This window comes from Alligator sinensis, unplaced genomic scaffold (genome assembly GCF_000455745.1).
Source record: "Alligator sinensis unplaced genomic scaffold, ASM45574v1 scaffold388_2, whole genome shotgun sequence".
Taxonomy (NCBI): Eukaryota; Metazoa; Chordata; order Crocodylia; family Alligatoridae; genus Alligator; species Alligator sinensis.
The window spans coordinates 686,587-709,695 of NW_005842102.1; the positions used below are offsets into that span (position 1 = coordinate 686,587).

General features: G+C 47.2%; 1 protein-coding gene across 4 annotated transcripts in view; it reads right to left on the reverse strand.

The window, feature by feature from the left end:
• Window positions 1-23,109, reverse strand: part of SH3GLB2 (SH3 domain containing GRB2 like, endophilin B2) — a 31,360-nt gene continuing 8,251 nt past the window's right edge. The window contains exons 2-12 of one of the 4 annotated variants that reach the window (XM_025204929.1): window positions 20,553-20,694; window positions 20,018-20,146; window positions 18,682-18,815; window positions 18,064-18,156; window positions 12,962-13,024; window positions 7,833-7,856; window positions 4,780-4,869; window positions 4,100-4,200; window positions 3,589-3,603; window positions 2,443-2,713; window positions 1-1,483 (exon numbers count right to left, since the gene is read on the reverse strand). In XM_025204929.1, coding sequence (XP_025060714.1) covers window positions 1,376-1,483; window positions 2,443-2,713; window positions 3,589-3,603; window positions 4,100-4,200; window positions 4,780-4,869; window positions 7,833-7,856; window positions 12,962-13,024; window positions 18,064-18,156; window positions 18,682-18,815; window positions 20,018-20,146; window positions 20,553-20,694 — 1,170 coding nt within the window. In that variant the 3' untranslated portion in view covers window positions 1-1,375. The remainder of the gene's footprint in view (window positions 1,484-2,442; window positions 2,714-3,588; window positions 3,604-4,099; window positions 4,201-4,779; window positions 4,870-7,832; window positions 7,857-12,961; window positions 13,025-18,063; window positions 18,157-18,681; window positions 18,816-20,017; window positions 20,147-20,552; window positions 20,695-23,109) is intronic. The other 3 variants (XM_025204930.1, XM_006024345.2, XM_025204931.1) reach the window with 3 other exon arrangements.

The following is a 23,109-nucleotide window of genomic DNA, read 5'->3' on the forward strand; positions in this document are numbered from 1 at the left end:
GCAAAAAGATCAATGAACAAACAAGCAAGTCAGTGTCTAGACATACCAAGGGTAGGGTAGGGAACAGATCTTGGTGCAGTCAAGTGCTACTTTTCTACCCAGCTCACTGACAGACTAGTTTCACTATCCAGATCTTTTCACTTAGCTCTTCTCACCCAGAATTGAGGACTTTAAATCCACCACAGAGAATGGTGGGAGGTAAGTCACAAGGGCATCTTTGAGAGCAAATGGGGTAGGGGTGAAAAAAAGCAGAGAGTTTTAACTGCTGCTTGGTATATGGTCAGAAGTGCCAGTGAAACATCCCTCATGCCATAAGGATACACCAGGTCTGTTCTCTACTAGAGGGGAGGAAGGCATTAGAATTAAACAATTTGATATTTAAGAAATAACTAATCAGGCTAATCCCCCACCCCTGTAAAAAGCAGGCCTGGAAAAAAAAAAACCCACACAAAAAGGAAAATAAGTGAGCCTGGACAAGTAACACAGAGCAAAGCTTACTTTGTTTCTTTTAAAAGGTTTGTAAACTCCTTCCAGCCCAAGACTAATTTCTTGGAGGAAATGCAAGCAAGATGCATGGTCCCTTGCACTGAGAAAGTTCATTCTTGCAATATGGGCCCTGGGTAGTTAATTTGTTCTGATCCGAGAAGCTTTCTTTCCATTTCACAGGTCACTGTACCAGGTCATAGCCAGACACTATTAGTGCCAAGCAAGGCTGCTATGAAGCCCTACATTGTTACCCACAGACTAAGAGTACTTTGGATTGAGAATTGTTTTCTTAACTAGTTCTTTGTTCAGCTGTAGAGAAAAACTCTTAATCTGTTTGTTCTTTGGAGTTGGAACATACCACAGTTAGTGTTTAAGCATGGGTAGATTTGGAAAGGGACTTGGGTCCCCACTAGAACACAAAGTTTGGCCCAGGCAAAAAAAGTACTCAGGAAGAACATCTAAAGAGACAAAAAAGGACAGAGGGAGAGATGGGTACTACTGAACACAAGAAACTGTGATCCCCACCCCAGCGAGCAGCTGCTGAGCAAGGAGACAGCGCTGGCTCCTGGGAAGCCAGCGCATTAAACAAGACCAGGGCAGGGAGGGAAGGAACATCATGCGTCCATGACAACTAACCCTCAAAACAGGCAGCATTGGTAGTTAATGAATTCAGTCCTGGGGCCTGGAAAAGGCGACAGTGACCCTTTTCTCCCACACCCCACCCGCAAAAACCCACCATTTAGCACCAGCCTCATTGCCTTTCTCAAATCCTATGTTAGTGAGTTTTGACCCTGAAGAGAGAGCAATGGTCTCATGAAGAAATCTGCCTTCAAAATGCTAGGAGATGGAGGGATGCATTTTGCTTGTAGAATCTCCTTCCCGCCAGCATTTAACTGAGCAGTTCTAAGTAGGTAACAGGAACTTTTCCCTTCTGGTTACCCCTCTCCCCTATCAGCCAGTCTGGATCCATGCCCGGCAGGCTGTACACAGTGATCATCTGAGAGGGGGAGGGAAAAAAAAGGGAGACACAGAACATTAGATAACTGCAGGGGGAGCCAAGGACTAGACTTATGGTTTGTTTCCTGCACTGTATGTAGACTTCCCACTAACTTTTGCCATCAACATCTCTAGTCTTCTTTTACCCACCAGAAGATACAAGTTTTAACTTGGGGAATCCTCAAGGACCTTTCCATTGCTTGGGACAGTTTCCCAACTTGCAAAGTTCTAGCTGTAACAACTTTGTGTTCTGCTCACTTGGAAGGGCGTTTGTGTCAGCAGCAACCCTTAACATATTTTCAAGACACCAGAACAAGGAGGATGTATGACATCCCCATGAGTGTTGTTTTTTTTTTTTGTTTTTTTGTTTTTTTGTTTTTTTGTTTTTTTGTTTTTTTAAAGTCTCAGCTTACTTTGACAAGTGATCTCTAAACCACATTGCCTGCAAGGCTCTCCAACATGGCTCAAAGTCTCAGGAAATTAAAAAGTTAGGACAGAAAAGAGCAAAATTTGCTGCTGCCTATAGCATGAGGACTGGGAATCTCAGATTTTGGACAGTATTTCTTCCCAGGACCTTTTGAGTAGTCCAGTGACCAGCTGCTGTCCCATTCAGCCTCTAGTACCTTATCCAATCCCCTTGGTGAGATAAACAAGACAGCTGTTGGAGTGCCTTTGACAGTGAATTCAAATATTGGATAAGAAATGCTGACAAGTGGGAACAAGAACATAATCATTTGGCTTTAATAGGACCTGGGTTGGCCTATGGCAGTGAAACATTTGGATCGTTTCCCTTTCACCAGTGCAGCTACTTCTAGTTTATACTGTGCATCAAAGCTTGACATCTTTGATATGCAAGCACGGTGTCAGAAGAGTCAGTCCCAGTGCCCAGGGCCTTACTCAGCCCTCAGGCAGGGCTGCAGTTCCAATAAAGCAGCCAAACGTTCCAGGCAGGCTACTGACCTCATCTGCTAGAAGTGCCAGCTCACTGCTGTCTGCTGCTTCGTAGTCATAGAGAACACGGGCCTTTCGTGTCCCACTGGCAGGGGGCTTGACTTCATTCGGGTTCAGTGTCCCCTCTGCAGCTGCAGTGGGGTTGGGTGCCCCAACTACAGTGGGCACAACAGGAATGGTGGGCACAACAGGAATGGTGGCAGCAGCAACAGTAGTGGGAGAGGTGGTGGCTGGGGGAGGCGATGTGGATTCTGCATTGCCAACAAAGGTGCCTGGAAGTCTTAAGCATGGGCAGAGAAAGGAGGCAAGTTAGCAAGGCTCCATCAGGAGTTTTCTCAAGCAGGCAGAGCCATGTAAGAGAAGTGACCCACGGTCACATTTCTGGTTGATGAACTGCCCTGAAAGAAGCATTCAAGCCACCCGGACCCTTACCCTCAAGAGGATTAAGCCAAGGCTTCTGCCACTTCGCACATGCAATACATGTTGTTTATTCAATCCAGAGACCACCAGGTCAGTAGCTCCGAAAGGCTTGCTCACAGTTCATAGCTGCTAGGAAGTCTGGCTTTGTGACTCGCACCTGACCAGGTTCACTGTTTACAAGAGCACATGTAGACAGCTCACCAGGAACTATCATAGTGCACCGGACATCTCTGCCAGTGCACTTAAACTAGTGCTCCTGCGGAAGGTTCACGAGTAACTCTGGAAGGCCCTATTGACTGTACTGCAGATGCAAGGTGGATGGACAGGGAAGAACTTGTCAAGCAAAAGGGTGAAGTGTAGTGATGTGGCTAGGGCCCTTCGCTAGACTCCTGAAGTGTCTTTCAGGATCTGCATCACCTTGGATGCATTGTTTAGTCTGTCCATTTTCCCCCTCGCACTTCATTTGTAGAGGCTGTAGTAGGTCTTGGGGGCAGGGCCTGTCTAGCACCCACCTCCATTCTCTGTCAAAGGGAAACTGCACCCTGGCTGGGATGTAGCATGTGCACCAAGCAGGCTACCTTTGCAAGGCCAAGCTGTGCCATCCCAAGAACAGGCAGTAGAGCCTGCAGGCTAAGGACTGTAACCAGGTACCACCATTTATACAAGAACACAAATGGCACAGAGAAGCTGCTCAAGAGCTTTCCTGGTCCTGTTCTCAAAAGACATCTTACTTACATTTCTCCTCTGGAGCTGCAGGCATGGAAAGAAATGCAAGAGGGATTGTGAACAGTCATTCCGGAATGACAGACTGCATTACTCCCACTCACCCTCTAGGCCCAAACACCACCTACAATGCAGAACTAGCGACTGCAAAGACCGTATATACAGCCTATGAAAGCTCCTTGCCTGGTGAAGGAGTTATGTTAATGAGAAGTCTCATTTGAGACAAGATTTTAAAATGTCTAGAAATTAAGTTTTGGTTTGGCTCAGTATCTGCTCACATTCACCCATCTGTTTAAAAAGGTGTTCTCTTAGTTAAAACCCACTCCAATCCCACTATACCTAGACAGTATTCATTAGAGAACTTCACTGAGCTCCCTTCCCAAAATAAGATATGGAGGGCCTTATTTTTTAAATCTATTAGTATTGAAGTTTGCACTGCAAAGCTGGTGGAGGAAAACTGGAAACTACTGAGACTACAAAAGTAAAAAAAATTTCCAAGAGGCAGGGAGACCCTGTCCCATACCTGCCCAGCTGCTTCTGCAGGTCCAACATGTACTGGTAACACTGAGCATAGTAGTTGGTCTGAGATTCTGCAAACTCATGGAGACAGCGGAGGTGATTCACCTGAATGGAAAAGGCAAATTGTCACCTACTGCCTGACCAGGAGTTCAGGTGCAGAAACATTAAACTCCTCCCTACAGGTGGAAATCTCAGTCCTTTCTCCCATAAAGAAACAGACATAGAAAACAAAGATTGAAGGTCAAATCTTTCCTATTAATACTGTTCAACTGGTGCATTTATGCCAGTGACTTCTCTAAAAATCTAGAGAGATTCCACATAGGAGCAGGTGGCTGACAAACTGCCTTGTGATCTGACTGAGCCAAGGGCTGGAGCCCAGAAGGACAGTCCCTACAGTTTTAATACTCCCCTGTAGAAGATGGGGAGAAAGAGGCATATCTACCATCGTCATGTGCATCAATGCCAGCAGCGCTCAACATCAGCAGGGTTTTCTGCATTACTTCTATAGCCCCAAGTGACTCATCTCATGTTTGAACAGTTGCAAGTTTACCATAAGGCCTGGTTAGTCCTATGACCCCATATGGTCAAGCAACATGTCATCTCCCCTGCTTCCACACCCAAGGCAGGCTCAGTATCATTCTGGTGTCCTTCAGGAAGGAAGCCCAAGTCATTGCTGTCACTCACATGTGTGCTGCTGATCCCCTCCAGCAAGAGACGCGTCACCTCTGCCTGCCGGTCAAACTCTGTCTGGGCCACCCGAAGCTCATGTTCTGCCTGCAAGACAAAGGGAGCATGAGCTAGACTGCAAAAAAGCTGCCTTCCTCTCCTGGAATGGGCTGAGCACAGGCAAGGGACCCCTTCCACAGGCAACAGTGGGGGAAGTGGCATATACCACCATTTTGAGAGTTCAGAGAGCCTTGTATGCAGGAAGGCTGAACACCATTGAGTCCATGGGAGTCTTATGCACCCAGGAACTAAGAACCCAAGGCTAAAGGCACACTGGGCTCCATTTACAGAAGTCAGAGGCCACTTTTGAAAGCTTGATCACAAACCTCCATGTCCACCATGCCCATATGTAGCCCATCACCCTCTCCTGCAAGCAGGGGAGAGCAGTGTTTGGTGATAAAGTCCCCTCCAACCTACTGGAGGGAACCAGAGCAGGGACAGCCTGCAAGATGCAAGGCACTCCACACCACTGCCCCACATCCCATTGCCTATGCCAGGAAGGCACCACCAAGAAATGAGCAGGTACCCTAACCCCCAAACAGAGGCAGCCTGCATATGGTAGACTACTGCGGCAGAGCAAGGCTTCTCTCCCATGCCAGCTTACACAGCCACACAGGGGAGACAGCAACTAAACCACCAGCAGGAAGACTTCTCTCCAGTCATTCCTGGGTTGTTTTAGTGGGACATCTGCTATCATCATCTCCATGGAAGGGGTTCCTTCCAACACAAGGCTCAAGTTGAGGACAATAGCTCCAAGACAACTCTGCAGCAAAAGACATCTAGAGAGGCCCTCCCTTCCACAACGCCAGTGTTTGGAGAATTCAGAAGTGGGTTCAACATTTAGAGGCCAGAACATCAACATGCAAACAGCCATAACTGGCCTTGTAGACAGCAGATAAAACTATGGGAGGTTTGTACTGTAGGAATAATTGTTAAATAGATAGTTGCACTGAATGGTAGCAGTAGAGTACTGGCAGAGCTTTCAGTGCATCCTCTTCCCCCAACTACTAGAGGTAACTAAGGTGTGTTAACATATCATCATTCCCTCCAAGAAGAGTCCCTATGGTAAGCTTCACTCCTGAACAGAGCTGGGTGGAACAGCCTTAGGACTTATTGTACAATATTTGGGGAATCTGCCTAGCATAGCTGGCCTGGAACAAAGCTGTTGTGCAATTACAGCTGTGTGGGCTCAATCTGTATCAAAGAGTCTATTTGCACTTTGGAAGCATACTAATTATTCTGGGGTTGAAATGACTGAGTCTGGAATGGAGTTATTTAGGGAGCTATTCCACTCCATTTTCTTACAAACACAAGGCCCTAGTGGATTTTTTCTGGCTTATGACTATGAACTGCCAGCAGTATCCTCAGAAAGGAACCCAGTGTTTTCTACGTGGAAAAAAACCCCCCAAAAAGCTTTGTTTGCTAGCAGAGACACTGCTGGGTCCTACCATCTTCTATCCAGTGGGACTTGCATTGGATGATATTGCCTGAGCTAGAAGTGCTCCAAATAAGCACCCTTTGAAAAGGAGATCTGCTTTAAGCTAGCGTGACTGAGCTGTTTTTTTTACATCTTTGTGAGAGATTTACAAAAGATCTCATGGAGTATCAGCAGTGATGTATTATATCCTCCCTGAAAAAGGTCTTTAGAAAAAAGCTGGCTAACAGCTACAGCAGAGGCTGGAGTTCTGGAAGGCAAAACCAGCTTGTTGTCAGAGGATCCGTTTATGAAAGGTGATTATGCAACCTAGTTGCTTGCAATAGCAGGGAACTGGATGACCCTGGAGGTCCCTTCCAGTCTTGTGTGAAATATTATGCCACTTGAGCAGCAGCCAGCTTGCACACCCAGTGCTCTCCCTTTCAAACACCAACTGCCAGCAGCATCTCATTAACCCCCCACCCCCAAACAACAAGGGGCACCAGGAACCACTTACACACGAGTAGAGCTCATCCCCATGCCTACCTGGGGGTTTCAGGGTTTTAAGGTAGAGGAAGCTAGGTGGAGAACAGCCAATTTGCATTTTGATACAACTATGAGACTAGCATGAGAGTTCCGTGTTAGAGACCTGTGGCACCGACAGATACCAAGAAAAGGGAAAAAAAGCTGTAGAGCATCTCTCTGCCTTGTTCTACCAGCACAGCTCTGTCTCAAACTATTCTAGCCCTGCTCTCTGACACCGAGCATGCCAGGCTCAGATACCATTTGTGGATTTGGCCAAAATCCACAGGGAGGGACCAGAGATGCAATACGGGTATGTCCATCTTTCTACAGTGTAAATTTACACTGCTGTTCATCCTAAAAAGGGACAAAGATCATCCAATACTGCCATGAGAATAAGTCAGATATCCATTTTCCATGGATCTGACGGGGTGGGAAGCACATGCTGACCAGGGTGTTACCCCTGCATCAGACACTCCTCTCACAAGTCAAGACTCTTGAGCCAAACCCAGAACATCCAATTCTCTTCCAACCACGCTCCCCAAGGAGCATCTAGAGTTGTCATGGGAAATCCTTTTGCTTGGTTATACCTGTCTGGGAGTCTAGAACTATTTAGGACAGATTCCTCCAGAACAGAAAGGAGAGACACTACTAGATGAGCTTCTTAGCATATCACTCTGCAGGTGGGGTTGTGCTGGGAGAGATTAACTGTGTTAGCAGTTCAAATGCATCTGTCTTGTGTAAAATAAAGCTCTTACAGGACTGCTGGTCACCACCTCCCCCCTCCCCCAGTAGAGGCCTAGGTAGGGTCACAGCTTTCTAACAATGCCAGGATTGGAAACAATTAGGAGGTAGGTTCCTTAACCACCTTGCTACTCCCCTGTGAAAGAATCAAGGGCATTGCCAACAGCAGCCCAAGCTGCTTCCAGTGGCAATGCACTGTTGATTCACTGCCCACTCTGTGCCTAAGAGGGGAATGAGTCTGCATCATTTACATTTGCCTCCTCCCCTACCCAGGGCAGCATGACTAGCATTTCTGAGAAGGTTAGAGAGGGTTTTTTGCCCAGGTACTTACTTTTTCCACCTCGTCGTTCCAAAGCTGTGGGGAGGGGGCCACAGAGCAACAGGAAAGGAGGTCAGTGTTGAGACTTCAAGAAGCATTCAGCAATCACAGTAATTGGCTGGGCTACTCCACAGGTGATGCAGCAGGCCAGCTCCAGGAACACATCAGCCCTTCACCCAGCAGCAGGAGACCATTTCATGCCCCAGACAAGGCACCTTCCCTTTTTCAAGGAACCCCTTAATTCCACTCATCCCCACTGATGTGAGGACAAGAGATCTTTTAATTATGCTAGGCTCTGAACACACTGGGCCTTGATGTCCAGTGGGCTACAGCTTCAGCATTTTTTTTAAGCTCTAGGCCTGAAGAATACTAGAGGCAGGGTCAGGCTGTGCTGAGGCTTAAAGGGTGGGTGGAATCGAGCATCTTTGAACAGCCAGCTCAGGAGATTAGCAAGGCTATGATGCATGACCCTTGAGGTCTGTGGCGTAGGAGTGAGGGCAACATCTTCTACAATGTTTTGCAGTGAGGCAGGGACTTCTCCATATGGCAAAGGCACCAGACAAACTGGCACAAAGTACCTGGAGGCATCTCTCTGCTACCCTCCACTCCCCTATCATGAGAAGGACAGCATGATTCTGTAACTCGGGTTAGAACAAGTGGACATGAGTGGAGCCAGGATCTTGAAGGCCTTACGTTAGACTATGAACATACCTCCTGGGGTACAAGCACTCATCTGAGCCACCAGCTATTCAAGTGCCTTGTATATGGCAGCTGCCTTATTGCCTTCCCCACCTCCCTCTTCAAAGAACTCTGCCTTGTGAGAAGGCAGCTTCCTTTTGCTCCAGCATCCATGAAGCAAAATCTCTTCCCTCTCCCAAGTGTAATCCTTAAGGAGCATTGTCTGAGGCAGTCAGTATCAGCTGCTCTCTGGGATCTGGCTGTGGGATATGGAATAAGAGTCAACAAAAAAAAAAAAAACAACCCCAAAAGAACAAACCACACACACACACACACACACACACACACACACACACATATAACATTGGGGTTGTGGAGGAGAGAACAGAGGCAGGAAAACACTGATTCTTCATAGAAGGTCCTCAGCCTTGTCCTTGCCCTGGTGGGAAGCTTCCCTCTAGCACTGACCCCATGAAGACTGTCACTGTTAGCTATTGGGGGGCATATGGGCCACTGCAGAGACTTTATAGTGGGCAATGTCCCTAATTATTTGATGGACTGAAAGATGTTTCTCAGGAACTAGAGACTCCTCATGCAGACAGCCTCCTGGCACTTAAGCTTAAGATGAACTGGATTGCCTTGATGGAAGAAAGGCATCTTAGGGTAGAACAGAGGTCAAGTAATGTAGCCATGTTTCCTGGCCAGCAAGAACCACACCCCTCCCTTTTGCAGTACCACAGGCCATTTTAGAAGTTAAAGCCAGAGTGAGGTCTCCAGCCAGACTGCATTTTGCAGATCTGCAGTGCTCTTATAGAAAACAGCAGCACTCATACTACATGGCTCATTACTAAATCATGCACTGAAAGATCGTATTGTTTGCCGACAGTTCTCAAGTCCCTGAAACTTCAGGCCCCCTTCCAGCCCATACCTGGGGTTATCCACTCCCCTGAACTGTGCCACAACCAGAAGTACACCTTTTAGTACAGGGCCTAGGACACTACTTTAGCTTTGTGTGCTTTAAGAAGGCTTGGCCATGTGTCCAACTTTTACCTTGCACTGTTTCCATAAGGACAAGCCCTTTTTGCCAATCAGTTTCCACATCTATTTCAAGCACAAGACAGATGCAGATACTCCTAGCAGGACAGGCCTTTAGTCAAAACAGCCTTTCCCTCAGCCTCTGAGACAAACGACCGTCCAAGAACCATGCTCTTCTTGTTAATAGGAGGGTTCACACCTCCACCTTCCAATGGGCTACAAAGATCCTAGCCACCTAGCTGACCCTACATTTCCATACAGGTTTCTCAGGGGAGTACAGTGGGCTGAGCTTGCTGACTAGATCCGTTGGGATCTACCCTCCTTTGCAGCAGTCTCATTCAAGTGCATGGCTGGCCATGTGGTCTATCTGTACAGCCACAGATGTAATCAGGTTCATTTTAGAGAATCTCAACAGTTCATCTGATGCTCCTAGAGCCATCAGGACAGCATCAGGTAGAGCCAGGATAACATGTTGCATTCTACATCTCCAGCCGTCCCCAACCATCCTTATCTAATAAGGAAGGAACGTTCTTCCCTCCCCCTCCAAGCTGTTGCATTGAAAGTCTTAACATTAGAGGAAAAAGTCCATCTAGAACCAGAGGACCCCTCCTCAGGGCTGCCCAATAGGTTTTCCTTAGAGCCCATGCTAGAAGCAGAGCATGGTGAGGAAGTGGGTATGCAAGGGCCCTCCAAGAAGGGAGCCACTTAAACCTATGTTGGATTATGCACCCATATTATTCTGGGTCACATTATGGCAAAGAGCAGCCAGTCCTTGCTCTAAACTCCCAGCCAGAATCAACACATGCAGCTGAACAAGAGCAGGTTAAGAAAGAAAAAAAAAAAAAATGTGTTTTCAAAAGGTTCATCCATTTCTAGAATGACCTCAGTAAGATAAGACTGTACAGGACATAAAAGTACTATCCCAGTCCTTCTCCCCCTACCCTTCCCAAAAGGGAAAAACCCACCTATGTCTTAGTCCATCTAGTACTAGAATAGCATCTGACCCCATCCAAAGAAAATGTAGTTAGGGGAAGAAAAAAAAAAAAAAAACAAAACACACACAACACTCAACCTCAGCCTATGAACCGGCTGATCAGTTTGTCACTCACTCACCTGCACAAAGAGCAGTTACTTTGTGGTAACAATCCCTCCTTCCAAGAGGGGGAGGGGAAGGGGAACCCAGCAAAAGCAAGATTAGCAGCTACAACTACAGGAGTGAAAGGGTTACCATCAGGTTAGACAGCCAGCCAGCCAGCCAAGGAGCATGGAGTTTGGGCTAGAAGAGGAACACAGTGACAGCCTGAAGGGTTCCTTCCCCACTGGGATGCCAGACCCTTTGGGATGGATGCTGGCATTGCAGACTACCTAGAAAAAAAAACTCTACCATTAAAGGGGAGTCCTGCCTGCATTGGAAGAGGGAACCAAGTTGCATCCCTTCAGCTACCATTGGTGGCCAAACCCACCAAGAGGTGCCACTGCAGTGTCCCCAAACCAGCAGAGACAGGACCCAAGATGGCACTTCTTCTCCATTCACCTTTGAGCACTACCAGAGAGGCTAAATTTGTGAACAGATAAAGCAGCTAGAACCTTGTTGGGCACTTCATGAAAAAGGAAATCCCAACCTTATACTGTTGAGATCCATAGGAGCTAGCTGGCAAGATTTGCATGAGAAGCTGTACTATTAAGGGCAAATTGTACAGAGCTCTTGTAGATGGAGGGCATGCTTGGATTTGCCACAGCACAAAACCCAAGAGGCAAGCCAGACAGACTCCAAGTTAATGCTGCCTCAATTCCCAGGGCCTCCAAATGACTTTAGAGGAAAAGAACTGGAAGGGAAAGCCATTCCTGTGCTATGCCAAACACCTGCAGAGTCAGTGGAGTTACAGACAAGTTACTCTTGAACTTCCACTCTCACCCCAAGTCAGTGCTGGCTGAACCTTGGATATGGCAACTGACCTGTAGTTACAGCTTCTAGTGTGGCTAGGAGCCCTGGAAATCCAGGGAAAAAAATTGAACAGTTGCATCTTACCAGCATTTTCACTCTTCAGTCTTCGTTTGAGACAGCAAGGGTGTTCAGTCCAACCTGGACTGATCAGAAACCTTAAAGTGCCAACAAGAAGCTAGCATTATTCCCCCCCATCCTTTTCTCCCTGTTTTTCTAGGGCTCAAGTCAAATGTGTTACTGCAATATCCCCACTGCCCTTGAATGGTCTAATCTCCCAGCCAGAAAGCCAGAGTTGTAGATTGGATTGGAAGTGCCACTCTGGAGGAGACTAACTGCAGCAATTTCTCAGTCTCCTCAGTAATAGGTTGTTAAAAGCAAGACAGTTACTGAGCAGTCTCCTTTGTTGGGAACTGCTTCACAGGAAAAATCAAAAAAAGTAAAGCTATGAAGCCATCTGCATCACCAGCATCATTATCTAAAAGGGCAAGGACAGAATCCCTGTGAAACCAACACTGATGTGACCAGGCTAGATGCATTCTCTTCTTTTTGGGAGACCCATAAGTATATTCAGCTAACTACAGAAAGTTACTGCCATCCAGTGCATTGGACTTCCTCATTTCATACCTATACTGCTATTCCAATCTTCCCAGGCACAGGCTACTCTAAACCCAAGAGACATCAGTGTTGTTTCACAAGTGGTTCAGGAAGCAAGACAGTCAGTTTTCAACATTTTAACGAGAGAACGGGACATCGTGCAATGGCGAGCCATGAGCACAGCACTGAAAATTGATGGTTCAGACACTCAATGCACAACAGCCACCCCCAGCACAACTTAACAGCATCATCTATACACCAGAATCCTACCAGCTGCCCTCACTACCCTTTCCTTCACTTCCAAAAAGCATAGGAAGCTCCAGATTGAAGAGAGATAAAGGTAAAAGCCTCAACCACTGGCCTGCTATCACTGAAGCCACAGGTGGCAAAGCCCCTTCAAACAGCATCAATAAAACCAGGGGCAAACACAACTAGAAGTCTCCTGAACTTCAGAGCACAAACACTGATACTGGACTACTGGTCATATACCTTGTACCCAGCCAGGGATGCTACTATACCCCTAATATGGATTAAATAAGTCTAAGAAAGTCACCTTTGGACTAACTGTATTATCCTTCTTCCCAGCTGCTTTAAGAAGAACTGAGAAACTGGCAGAAAATTCCCAGCGTGGGCTGGGAAGAGCATGAATGAGAAGGAAAAGGAGTAGGCCAAATACCATGCTTCCAGTCATCTTCAACTATGAGTCCCTAGTCTATTTGCAGTGCATCCCTGTTCCTACCAGAGGGCAAGTTGGGTAGGAAAGGAGAGCTCCTGAGCAGCCCATTTCACATTAAAATGTTGAAAACAGCAAAACGCTGGGTCCAAGTTGAAGTCAAGTGGAGAGAAAAGTTGGAAACGAGATGGCTAGATGAGGATGAGGTGGTCTTACCGCTGATGCGCTGGCGGAGAGAACGAAATTACGAGGTCTAGTCTCGTGAAAGTCAGGCACAGCCTAGGGAGGGGGAATAGAGTTTCATGTACAAGTCATGCAGAAGAGTCAATGGAAATCCAACCCAGTGGAGGGGGAAGGGGTTAGCACTTCCCCCTACCCTTGCCACTGTTTCTAGTGGATCTTGTGCAATTCATAAAGGGCTGTAATATCCCAGGTACAGGGAACAGATGGAAAAAGGTCTTCCAGAGTTGAGGACCTAATCTATACTCTGGAGCAGCTCAGGCAGGTGACAGCTAAGCCACTTCTAGACCTTGCAAATCACATTGTTGCCATATAGGCTCATGCCTAGTCATGCGAATTGCCTGCTCCTGCTCTGACTGGCTAGTTTAAGTGACCTTGAAACCAACTGCTCCTTTTTACCTTCAGCTTAAGGTTCAGAGGTAATAAGTGATGAATAGGCAGCCAGTTTAAGTCTCAGGACAGCAACAACATGCAAGGGCACACTGTTCTAGCATCCAGCATTGTTTCCAAGGGAGTGTGCTTTATCTACCCAAGTTCCTAGTGAATGGGGACGGAGACAAGATACAGCCTCATCCCTTGGCTCCATTCCCCTCATTTGGGCACGTTTCTACACAACAGCCTCTGTTCCATTCTTCTCATGAGTGGTGTTGCCGCCTTTGAAACTCTAAGTCCCCTTCATCATGCATAGCAGCCCATCCAGACCACAGCCTTGCTGACAAAGGACTCTAGGCAGCTTGTGTAGAGTGTCTGCAAATGCTTCAGACAAAGTCATAGAAATAGCCAAGCAACCTTGTTCATAGCTGAATCGTGCTGCTGAGGCAGACAGGTTTGGAAGGGCCAGTGGCAAATACTTGTGTCATGAGCATATGGAACATGGTAGACAGAAGCACCATTTGTGATGGTGGAAGTGTGATCCAGTGCTACCCTCCCTGTCCTCCCCCCACCCAACCAATCACATGCTGTGTTCTTATTAACCACTTTGTCATAGGACAGCTTTGGTTTGGATCTAGATGGAAAGCAGATGCCATTTTTATACATGCAATGGTGTCTGCCTACAGGGGAGCATTAACATTCAGCCCACTTGTTTAAATTAGAAGTGGAGGGGCTTGTACTAGTACAACTCATCCAAATGTGGCCTAGTGCATTTTGCTAGTACAATGAACTGCTATGCAACCCTGTCACATGATTCAGCCCATGAACCACAGCCAGAAAGCTATAATCTGCAATACCCAAATCTACTTAAGTGAGCTGGCCTAATTTGTACTGCTGTTATACTGCTGCCTGAATGTTGCCAATAGCTCTGCTATGAAAAAGCCCAGTTTTGGGTGGAAGAGAAGTCAGCCAGCCTCAGAGAAGGCATTATTTATAGCCTAACCCCCAACCTCTCCCTCCCTCCCTCCCCATTTTTCAGGGAAGTGGAAACCATTTCCTATGCTGGAAAAAAAAATCTGAACAGAAATGCATCAGCTGATGAAGTGTTCAAGTAATGCATGGTGACAAAGCCCAGCCACAGAAGGTAGGAGGAACGCTCCATAGCAAATAGATGCCCTTAGGTTAGAAGGACCTGTATCTTGTGGTCTCCAGGATCATTTCTTGGACTCACAGAATTGGTCTTTTGGTACATGGCAAGCTGCCCTGGAACCCCTGTGCACCCACAGGTTTCATTTGCAAGCAGTGGTCAGAAAGCTATGAAAGCTGAATGGACTTCTACCCTCCAATCTTGTAGTGGGCAGGAAGAGAGGGCAGAGCCCTGAGGCTTGAGAAGGACAGTACAGCACTGCAGACCAGGTTCAATCACTGCCCGTCATTGTCTCCAAGTGTCCCATCCTGCCCTTCCCAAGGAGAGATCCTCATTCCCCAAAACCACCCTTCTTCCACCTTGAGGCAAGGATCATGATCAGGTCTTTACATGGGATGCTGCCTCCTTTGAGCACTGCTTGCAAGAGGCTCTAATGGAAACCAAGTGAACGCTCCTAAAGGGCTGCAGGCACACAGCTAGGTTTCCAACATCTTGGGGCCTGTCAGTCAACTACAAGCCCTTCAGAATGTGGGCTGATGGTGGACAGACGGGTTGTGTTTAAATGGGAGGGGGGGGACAATGAGAGGCATTGGGGAAAGACATCACAGCACTATTGACATGGTTAATACTCACATCTCCCTCACACTGAGCAAATTACAAAAAAAACAAAAAACAGAAAGGTTAGTGAACAAAACAGCATCAACGTGAAGGACAGAACTCCAGAGGCTCATGGGACACACACATGCACACACAAGACAGAACAGCAGCTCCCTGGTTTGGAGGCACTGGCCTCAACCAGGAGAAACAAAAGCCGAGGGAAATGAGAAGCAGAAACAAATTCTTCACTACCCTGAGGGGGGCATTAGCACGTGTCTGTGAGCTGGGAGAACCGAAGGCTGGAGAGAGAGTAAACTTGATTAGAGTCCCAGTGAAAGCAATGAGATTAGAATCAGCTTGTCCAGATGCTGACAACCATAGCCCAAGTGTAATCACACTAAAAACAGTTGGGCATGACATGATTATATCTAATTGTGAATCAATGTGTTTACAGACAATTAAGCTCTTGTTCTAAGATAATCACATTTGTTAATGTACCCAGCTATAGGGTCCAAAATAAACACCCCCCACCCCATGTGTTGACATTTTCTGTTCATCTACTGCAGGGGTGGGCAAAATGCAGCCCAGGGGCCAGATGTGGACTGCCAGACCATTCTATCTGGCCCGCGGAGCCCCTAAAAAATTTCGAAAATTTAATATTAGTCTCCCATGGGGTGCCTGTCATGCGGCCCTCGATGGCTTGCTGAGACTAAGTAAGCGTCCCTCTGCCCAAAATAACTGCCCGCTCCGATCTACTGTATGGGACTTGACTCTGGTAGCAACAGGCACAGAAGCGCACCACAGTGCCCTCTTTCCCAAGTCCAGGGAATTGGTCTTTATGAGCTGTCCGGTTAAGAGTCAGGTTGTTCTATGAGGATTTTGAAGGACTTGGATGCCAGCATGGGTCACCCGGTCCAGGATTGTTCATCTGCATTAAAGAGGTGTGTTCCCAGGGAGCAGGATTCCATGTAAATAGCTGCATTTCTACAGGTTGTTGAAGATGCATGGAAACACCAGCTTTGCTGTTCAGGCACTGAACTACGGTCCTCACAGCTGTGACTGGAGTACTCAAGATTAGGGTGCTTCAAAGGCAGCAGTAATTCTGAAGCTTCAGAGCTTAGATCAGTGCTGTGTGCCAGCACAACTGTTGAAATGCAACTAAGCCAAGCCTTCCAGGGGCATTGGGTTACCATGTGCTTCTGCAGGATTTATACCAATACAGCCACTGGGCAGCTCCTGTACTGAAGGCCAAGGGGGAAAGACAGCCCATAATGCTCAGCCAAGAGATCAAGACAGGAAGCAAGAAGGGGTTAGTGTTTGGCAACTGGTGCAACCTGGTACCAAGCCCAGTAGGACATGGGGCAGAGGCGGTTACATTTTTGGTCTCCTACAGACTGACATTGAAAAGGCCACCATTTGCCTCCTGGAACCCAGGAATAGAGCCCTCCAACATGTGTGGGGAAAACTGGCATTTGACGGGGTGGATGAAGCTGGAGAAAACCCTAGTGCAAGGCAATTTCTCCTGCAACTAAGAACTGTTCCACATTGGATGGAACCACAGGCCCAGTGGCAGGACAGTGTACACAGGAAGTCACCACCTGCTAGTCTCTCAGGATCAATCCCCTTCAGCCCTAAGGCTCTTCTCCCTCTACTTGCTCTGCACCAGGCTTCAGACAGGCCTGCTGGCCAAAAGGACAGAAATCAGAACAGCTATCCATATTCCTCATTTAAGGTGGAATCCATAACACGAACTAGAGTTGGAAGAGAATGAAAACCCCCAGGGAGTGCTTCATCTAGGTAGCGTTAAGACAAAATAGCACCCTACCACTTTTAGTGGCTGGAATGATGGAGCATGCCAGGAGCCCCAGTCTGGCATTCTGTAGTACATGAAGGCTGACAAAGATTCCAACTTGTTCTGATTGGAGCCAGTTGGTTGCTAACTAGCAGAAGTCAGTAGTCTTAGTGCAAGCCTAAAGGCTTGACATTGTTGTGGCCCATACATTAGCATCTAGATTTTACTTTCCTCTTGATTGCAGTATCTTGTTTAAACAGGATATTATTCCAGGAAGCCCAGCTGCATTCTTGCTAGCTTTTCCTTCTGGCTAAGAGAACCCTGGCATAGCAGAGACCTTAGTGCTTTAGACACCCGGTTACCTAGATACAGTTCTGATCAAAGGAGTTATGGTTTAGAAGCACTTCCAGTCCCATTTACTCAGTCCAGAAATCAGAGCAAGGCTCCCTCTTCACCATGTATAAATCTGAAGCTCATGCAGGAGGGTCCTGTTGAGCTAAGCCCCATCTCTTTGGCTCCCTACTTCAAACCCAGATTCTGGAACCAGACTTGTGAACAAAGCTTAAACTCCATGCTTTTGAGTAAAGGTGGTGATACGAGAGGGGCCAGCTTGCTCTTTTCACTGCTAGACTTATGCTTGACATTGTTGCTGCATCTTCATCTAGACAACTTGAGTAGCCAAAGAAGCAATTAATCAAGACTATTGCTTTCCTGACCCTGAACATTGTTTTAGACATTTCTCATTAGAAAACTGTCTTCTGAAGACTATGTAGTTAGTAGCACAAGCTCCACCCTGATCTCAGCCAATCTCAGAACAGCTGGGAACCTTTGTCAGCTAGTTGGAAAGCAGGGTCTCGCATGCCAGTTCACAGACTTTAGCAGCAAAAGATATATCCCAACCACTCCCACCTTCCCCAGTGGGGCTGTATTCATGAAGCAGGCATGTGCCTCCTACAGTCAACAGGTGCCCTGAAGTTAGTTCATTTCCAAAGAGGAGTTCCTCCCTCCACTTGTGAGGGAGGACTGCCATCCCCACCCCCTCCTCCCAGAGATCCAGTGGAGACAGCAATGCAAGACTGATTTGACGTCATGAAGCCACTCATCACCCCTTTCAGACATGCCAGGCAAGACCTAGCAAGCAGAAGAAAGGAAGGGAATTGGGCAAGTTACCGCTGCTTTTGCCTCAGCTGCCTTGGCTTTCTTCAACCTGGCCTTGGAGACATCCAGATCCAGACGACGGTTCTGCAGGATTCTCCTCTCTTTCTGGAAGGGAAGGAAGGTTGAGGGGGAAGAGGGTATGAAGAGAGCATGTGGAAATACAGGGCTTGGGCAGAAAAACCTTTTTGGCGACAGACATCATATGCTCCATAACTTTATTCCAAGTGCAGACAGAACATGGCTAATGTACTTACACTGCTGGCAGAAGCTCTGGACCCAGCAGCACCAAGGATACAGATCAGTCTCCGAGAGGCTCAGGGGGAGCTTGAAGCCTGGCTGGAAATGCCAACTAGGCTATAAGTAATGGAAAGTGATCAACTAGCCTTCAGGAAGGAGGTAAAGGGGAAGCTTTCTTTCCTTCTCCAAACTGAAAAGCAGAACCCATGACAGCTGGGGTGAGAAGCTAGAAACTCTGGAGTCTTCTTCCCCCTGCCTTTAGCAGAACTGTTTTAAGTTTGGAAGGGTTCCCTAGTCTCATTTAGAGATGCACGTTTCCCAAGGGGAAGAATTTGGAGAATCATGAGAAGACCGATTCATTTCTCCTTCTTTCCCCTCCTCCCCCCAACTTACAGAGATAGTTCGCCAATCCCCTTCCAAGAAGTTGCGCAAAGGAGTCAGGAAGTTGATGGAGGAAGAGTGGATGAAGTCTCGTTCAGCTGCTCCCAGCCGCCTCTGGGTCTCTCCCACTTTGATAAGGGTCTTTCCTACAAGGGACAAGAACCAGATGGGAAAGGCTTTTAGCTGACAGGCATGTGAGCAATCCTGCTTGGACTTTAGCCCACTTGCCTGGTACTGTTTAGCTCAGTGCTCTGCCACAGTACATTTTTCAGGCTCAGTGCATTCCGATGTCTAGGTGCCTGCTAGCACAGCTGACAAAGGCAGTCACGCCCCACTGCTTGCTTGGCAGCCAAGCCAAGCCTATTCAAGAAAGGGGCAAGCCTTGCCCTCAGCACTATACCAGCTGCAGTCCACCTTGTGTTTAAAGCCTCTAACTCAGTGTCTTACTGCTGCTTTGATCTTATGCGTCTGCTGATGCACTTACTTCACTGCAGTCCCCCCTTCACTGCTAGGCCTGCCAAGTAACATGTGATGCAACCCACAGTCTGACAGAAGTATTATAGAGATCATTAGATAGACTCAGGGCTGTAATAGATGAGAAGGAACAGAACACTAGATTAAAAAGCACCAGAGCAGATAAAGCCAGCCAATTGCCCTGATCAGACCCCAGTTCTAGCCAGGATGGTACAAATCACAGCAATTCTGGCTGTGACAGGACCAGCTATTGAATAAGCCATTGATTTAGAGGGTAGTTATAAGACCCAGAACTTGCAGGGTGAGCAGCAAGAGCTGGAAGTTGGTATCAACTTTGAGAGGCTGCTACTAAAAAGGTCAGACTGATTCCTCTGGCAGGCTTAGGGTACTCTGTTAGCTCTTAGAAGCAAAAGCTGAAGGAGAGGGCAGAAGGCATGGCCTCTGGGGTGGGCCATCATGACTACACAGTGGTGAGTGCTGTGGTACATCTAAAGGACCCTCCATTCAAATCAGAGTCAAAGCAACTTTTGACACAGCAAATATCCTGCCTCAGGGTGAGGGGGAGATTTTGGTGTCTTAAAAGGTGTCATGATTTAAATTCTAGCTGGAGCCTTTGAAAAGCAATCAATTGGTGCTCTAGGAAGCTTTGGCCTAGCCAGTTTACAGAAGTGGCTGAGAAAAGCTTCCCCTCAATGGTTTGGTTTCACAAGGGATGATCCTGCAGAGGATCAGACAAGGCGATCCCTTTTAACTGGACCAACCCCCCAGTAGTGGGTCCCTAGAACAGTTTTCCCCCTCTAGTGACTCAAATTAGATCTACAAGAACTAAACAGGCACAGTAGCAAGCAAGCAGCATCTTAATGCAAAGACTTACCATAGGGAGTCCCTGGCCCAAAGTCATTGGCTGCCTCCAACATGTACTGGGCCAGCAGCTCCCCATTGGTGACCCGAGATGGGACCTTCCGGTCTAGTTTCTCATAGAGGAATTCTTCCACTCTGGCACCTGGAATAAGAACACCCCAAACTACCAAATGCTGAACGTGCAGACCCCGTCTGCCCACCAAGCTAGCCCTAAGAGTCTTCACAGAAGTCTAGACCAAATTTAGTCAGCAAGAATTGATATGAGAATAAAATTAACTGTATCCTTTTCTGTCATTTCCTATGCTCCATGCACAAGGCAGATGTGAGGTATCGAGTAGGAGCCAGAATACTGACCAATTCCATCTTCTTCCTCTCCCCAGGAAGAGAGGTCCCAGCTTTGCAAGCATCAGGCTATTGATTTCTCCCCAGAGCCAAGTTGAGCAGGGATCACCGATTGGGGTGGGGAGAGGATTTGTATTGCCTCACTGCTGCTGTGGCCTAAATAGGGCACTAGCATCCCCAACCAGCACAGAAGAATCAGCACTTACTCGGGTTTGGCTGTAGCAAGACTTCAGTCTGACGCAAAATCTTCTCGGTCCAGTTCTTGGTGCTGTCTGCCCTGGCCAGAAGGTTTTCAAAGTGTGCATCTAGTTCAGTCTTCTCAGCTTGGCCCAGCTTTTCCTCAGTAAACTGCGGAGGAGAGAGTCATTATAAGCCATCTCATCAAGACAATATTGCAACAAGCTACCCAGGCATAAGAAGTTGGGGAGCATCTCTAGTGCATCTTCTCAGAAGGTCTCCAAGCACCTTACCATGAAGTGGGGAAGGGAGCTACCCATTATAGTGTCCTGCTGTACAAGCTGAAAACAGAACCTAGTTCAAGTCTCACTCGGAGCTATGCTACTTGCTTTAATGAGCCAAGTCTTTTGTTTCAGACTGCTGACATCTGATACCTCTGCTTGTGGCACAGATACTGCATTCTTCCATGCAAGTCACTGCCCTCCAGATTAAACGCCCCTTTCCTCAAAGATGCCAACTTCCTTCAACCTGCACCTGCTCCACTGAGATTTACCAGCCACTAGAACACAGAGCATCCCTACCTACACAGGAAAAATAGTTTAGGAACTGCAGAAAGCAAAAATGTTATGTTCTGCTGCCAGATGCTTGATTGCTCAGCTATTATACCACAGCCTGTCTAGCAATTCTCCAAGTCTGTCCTTCTAGATACTCCTCATGTGACTGGCTAGTGACCCCTCACCCCAGTGCACCCACTGGGGGATCAGAATCCCGTACTGCTATTGAAACATTGCAAGTGCTTGGTACAGTCAGGTGCAGGGAGATCAGAAATCCAATAAGAAGCCAATAAGCACAATAAGAATCCTGCCTTTTCCCAACTCTGCTTGCAAAGGGACAGTATTTGATGGGATAACGGGGGGGTGGAGAGGGCATCCTGATGTTGTGCTTGCTGCTACTTTTGAAAGGCTGGCAACCCTCAGTTCTCTACAAGATCCAGACAGAGACACAGTTAGAACAGCTCTGTATAATGCATACACTAAAGCAAGGTAACAGCATGTGATGTGGGAACATGGGCAAACAAGTCTTTTGGAGTTGTGTTACTATGTCCAAGATGTCAGAGATGCAAACGCTACAGGTCTGCTTACAGCAAGACCTGCTGAATTTGGATCATGCTAGATTCGAGAACTTGTCAAGTGCTGCCAGAGATACTGAAATCACCAGAACAGTTAAGCCACCACTTTCCAAACCAGATGGAGACAGTGAGCAGCAAAAACAAAAGAAACTCCCAATATTTCTTCCCTGCTCCCCATCTCCTTCTGCCCTTCAAGGTTAGAACAATTTCATCAGTCTTAGACCCTCCGCTGCCAAGGCAGACTGCTTTTTAAGTCTTTACTTTCTAGAGCTACTGTGTTACTTGTTGGGGGACAAGGTATTGGGTTCTGCAACAGAATTACAATTTAATGCAAACAGGGGTTTAGGTTGTAGCTGTGTTGGTCTAAGGACATAGGCAGACCAGGTTCCTTGGGTGAATTTGATATCTTTTATTAGACCAACCCAAATGGTTGGAGAATAGTTATTAAGCAAGCTTTCGGGTTCAAAAACCCTTCGTCAGGCTAAGGAAGCTGCAGCAGTTGGTGTGTGCTCTTCCTGGATGGAATTAAAAGTAAACAATTTAATGTAAATGTATCCTTTTAACCCTGTGTGCAACAGCTGTGCTGTTTTCTGGGGGGGATTTTGTTCCTAGATTTGGAGGATGTGCTACCTGGCACTGCTGCAGCTCTCCTCCCCCTGGACCTCAGAGCATTTTCTGAACTTATGTAAACACTGGCTGATTTTCCCAGTCGGAGGGACTCAATGGGAAGACTGAGAATGGCCAGACCAGCCCATTCTCAGTTTGGTGCTGGAAATTACAGCATCACATTATCTGCCTGTTGGCCCCTCTGAAGGGCACCAGAAGTAGTACTTGAGCCAGAGAGGATTTGTCCGTGAAGTGATTTTCTGTTTTCTGGAGGGAAATTAAACCCACAATAAAAACAGACAATAATAATTACATTATTCCTCTGGAACAGTGTTGACAACACTGCTTCTGTCCATGCTATGGATTCCAATGACCACCAGAAGACAAGACTGAACCTTAGCCAGCCTAAAATCAAATCACAGCTAAGCCAGCAGCACCTTCCCTAATCCTAGGCTTTAAAGTGTCAAAACACCTTAATGGCAACTTTTAAACAGCCGAAAACTAGCTACTCTTGAGCGTTCACCTATCAACCCCTTCCCCCCCCCCACAAAAAACAGGAAGGGAATCATAACTTCTACTCTGCTAACAGCATTTTAGGTACCCGTGAAATGGCTTCACTTGGGGAACAGTAAAGTGCTCCCCCCCACCTCCGTACTGTGCCAGTTTTTACTAATTTCCAATACACTCCTGAGAGACACCTCTTCTAATACAGCCGGCGTTTGAGAGGTTTCTCTGAAGTGGCTTATAGGTTTTCAGGTTGGTCTTGGGCAGATATGTGATCATCAAGTCTCTTCCAAGAGCATTCAGCTCCAGAGCCCAGGGAAAACCGGTTTTCATGGTGCTGAAGGACT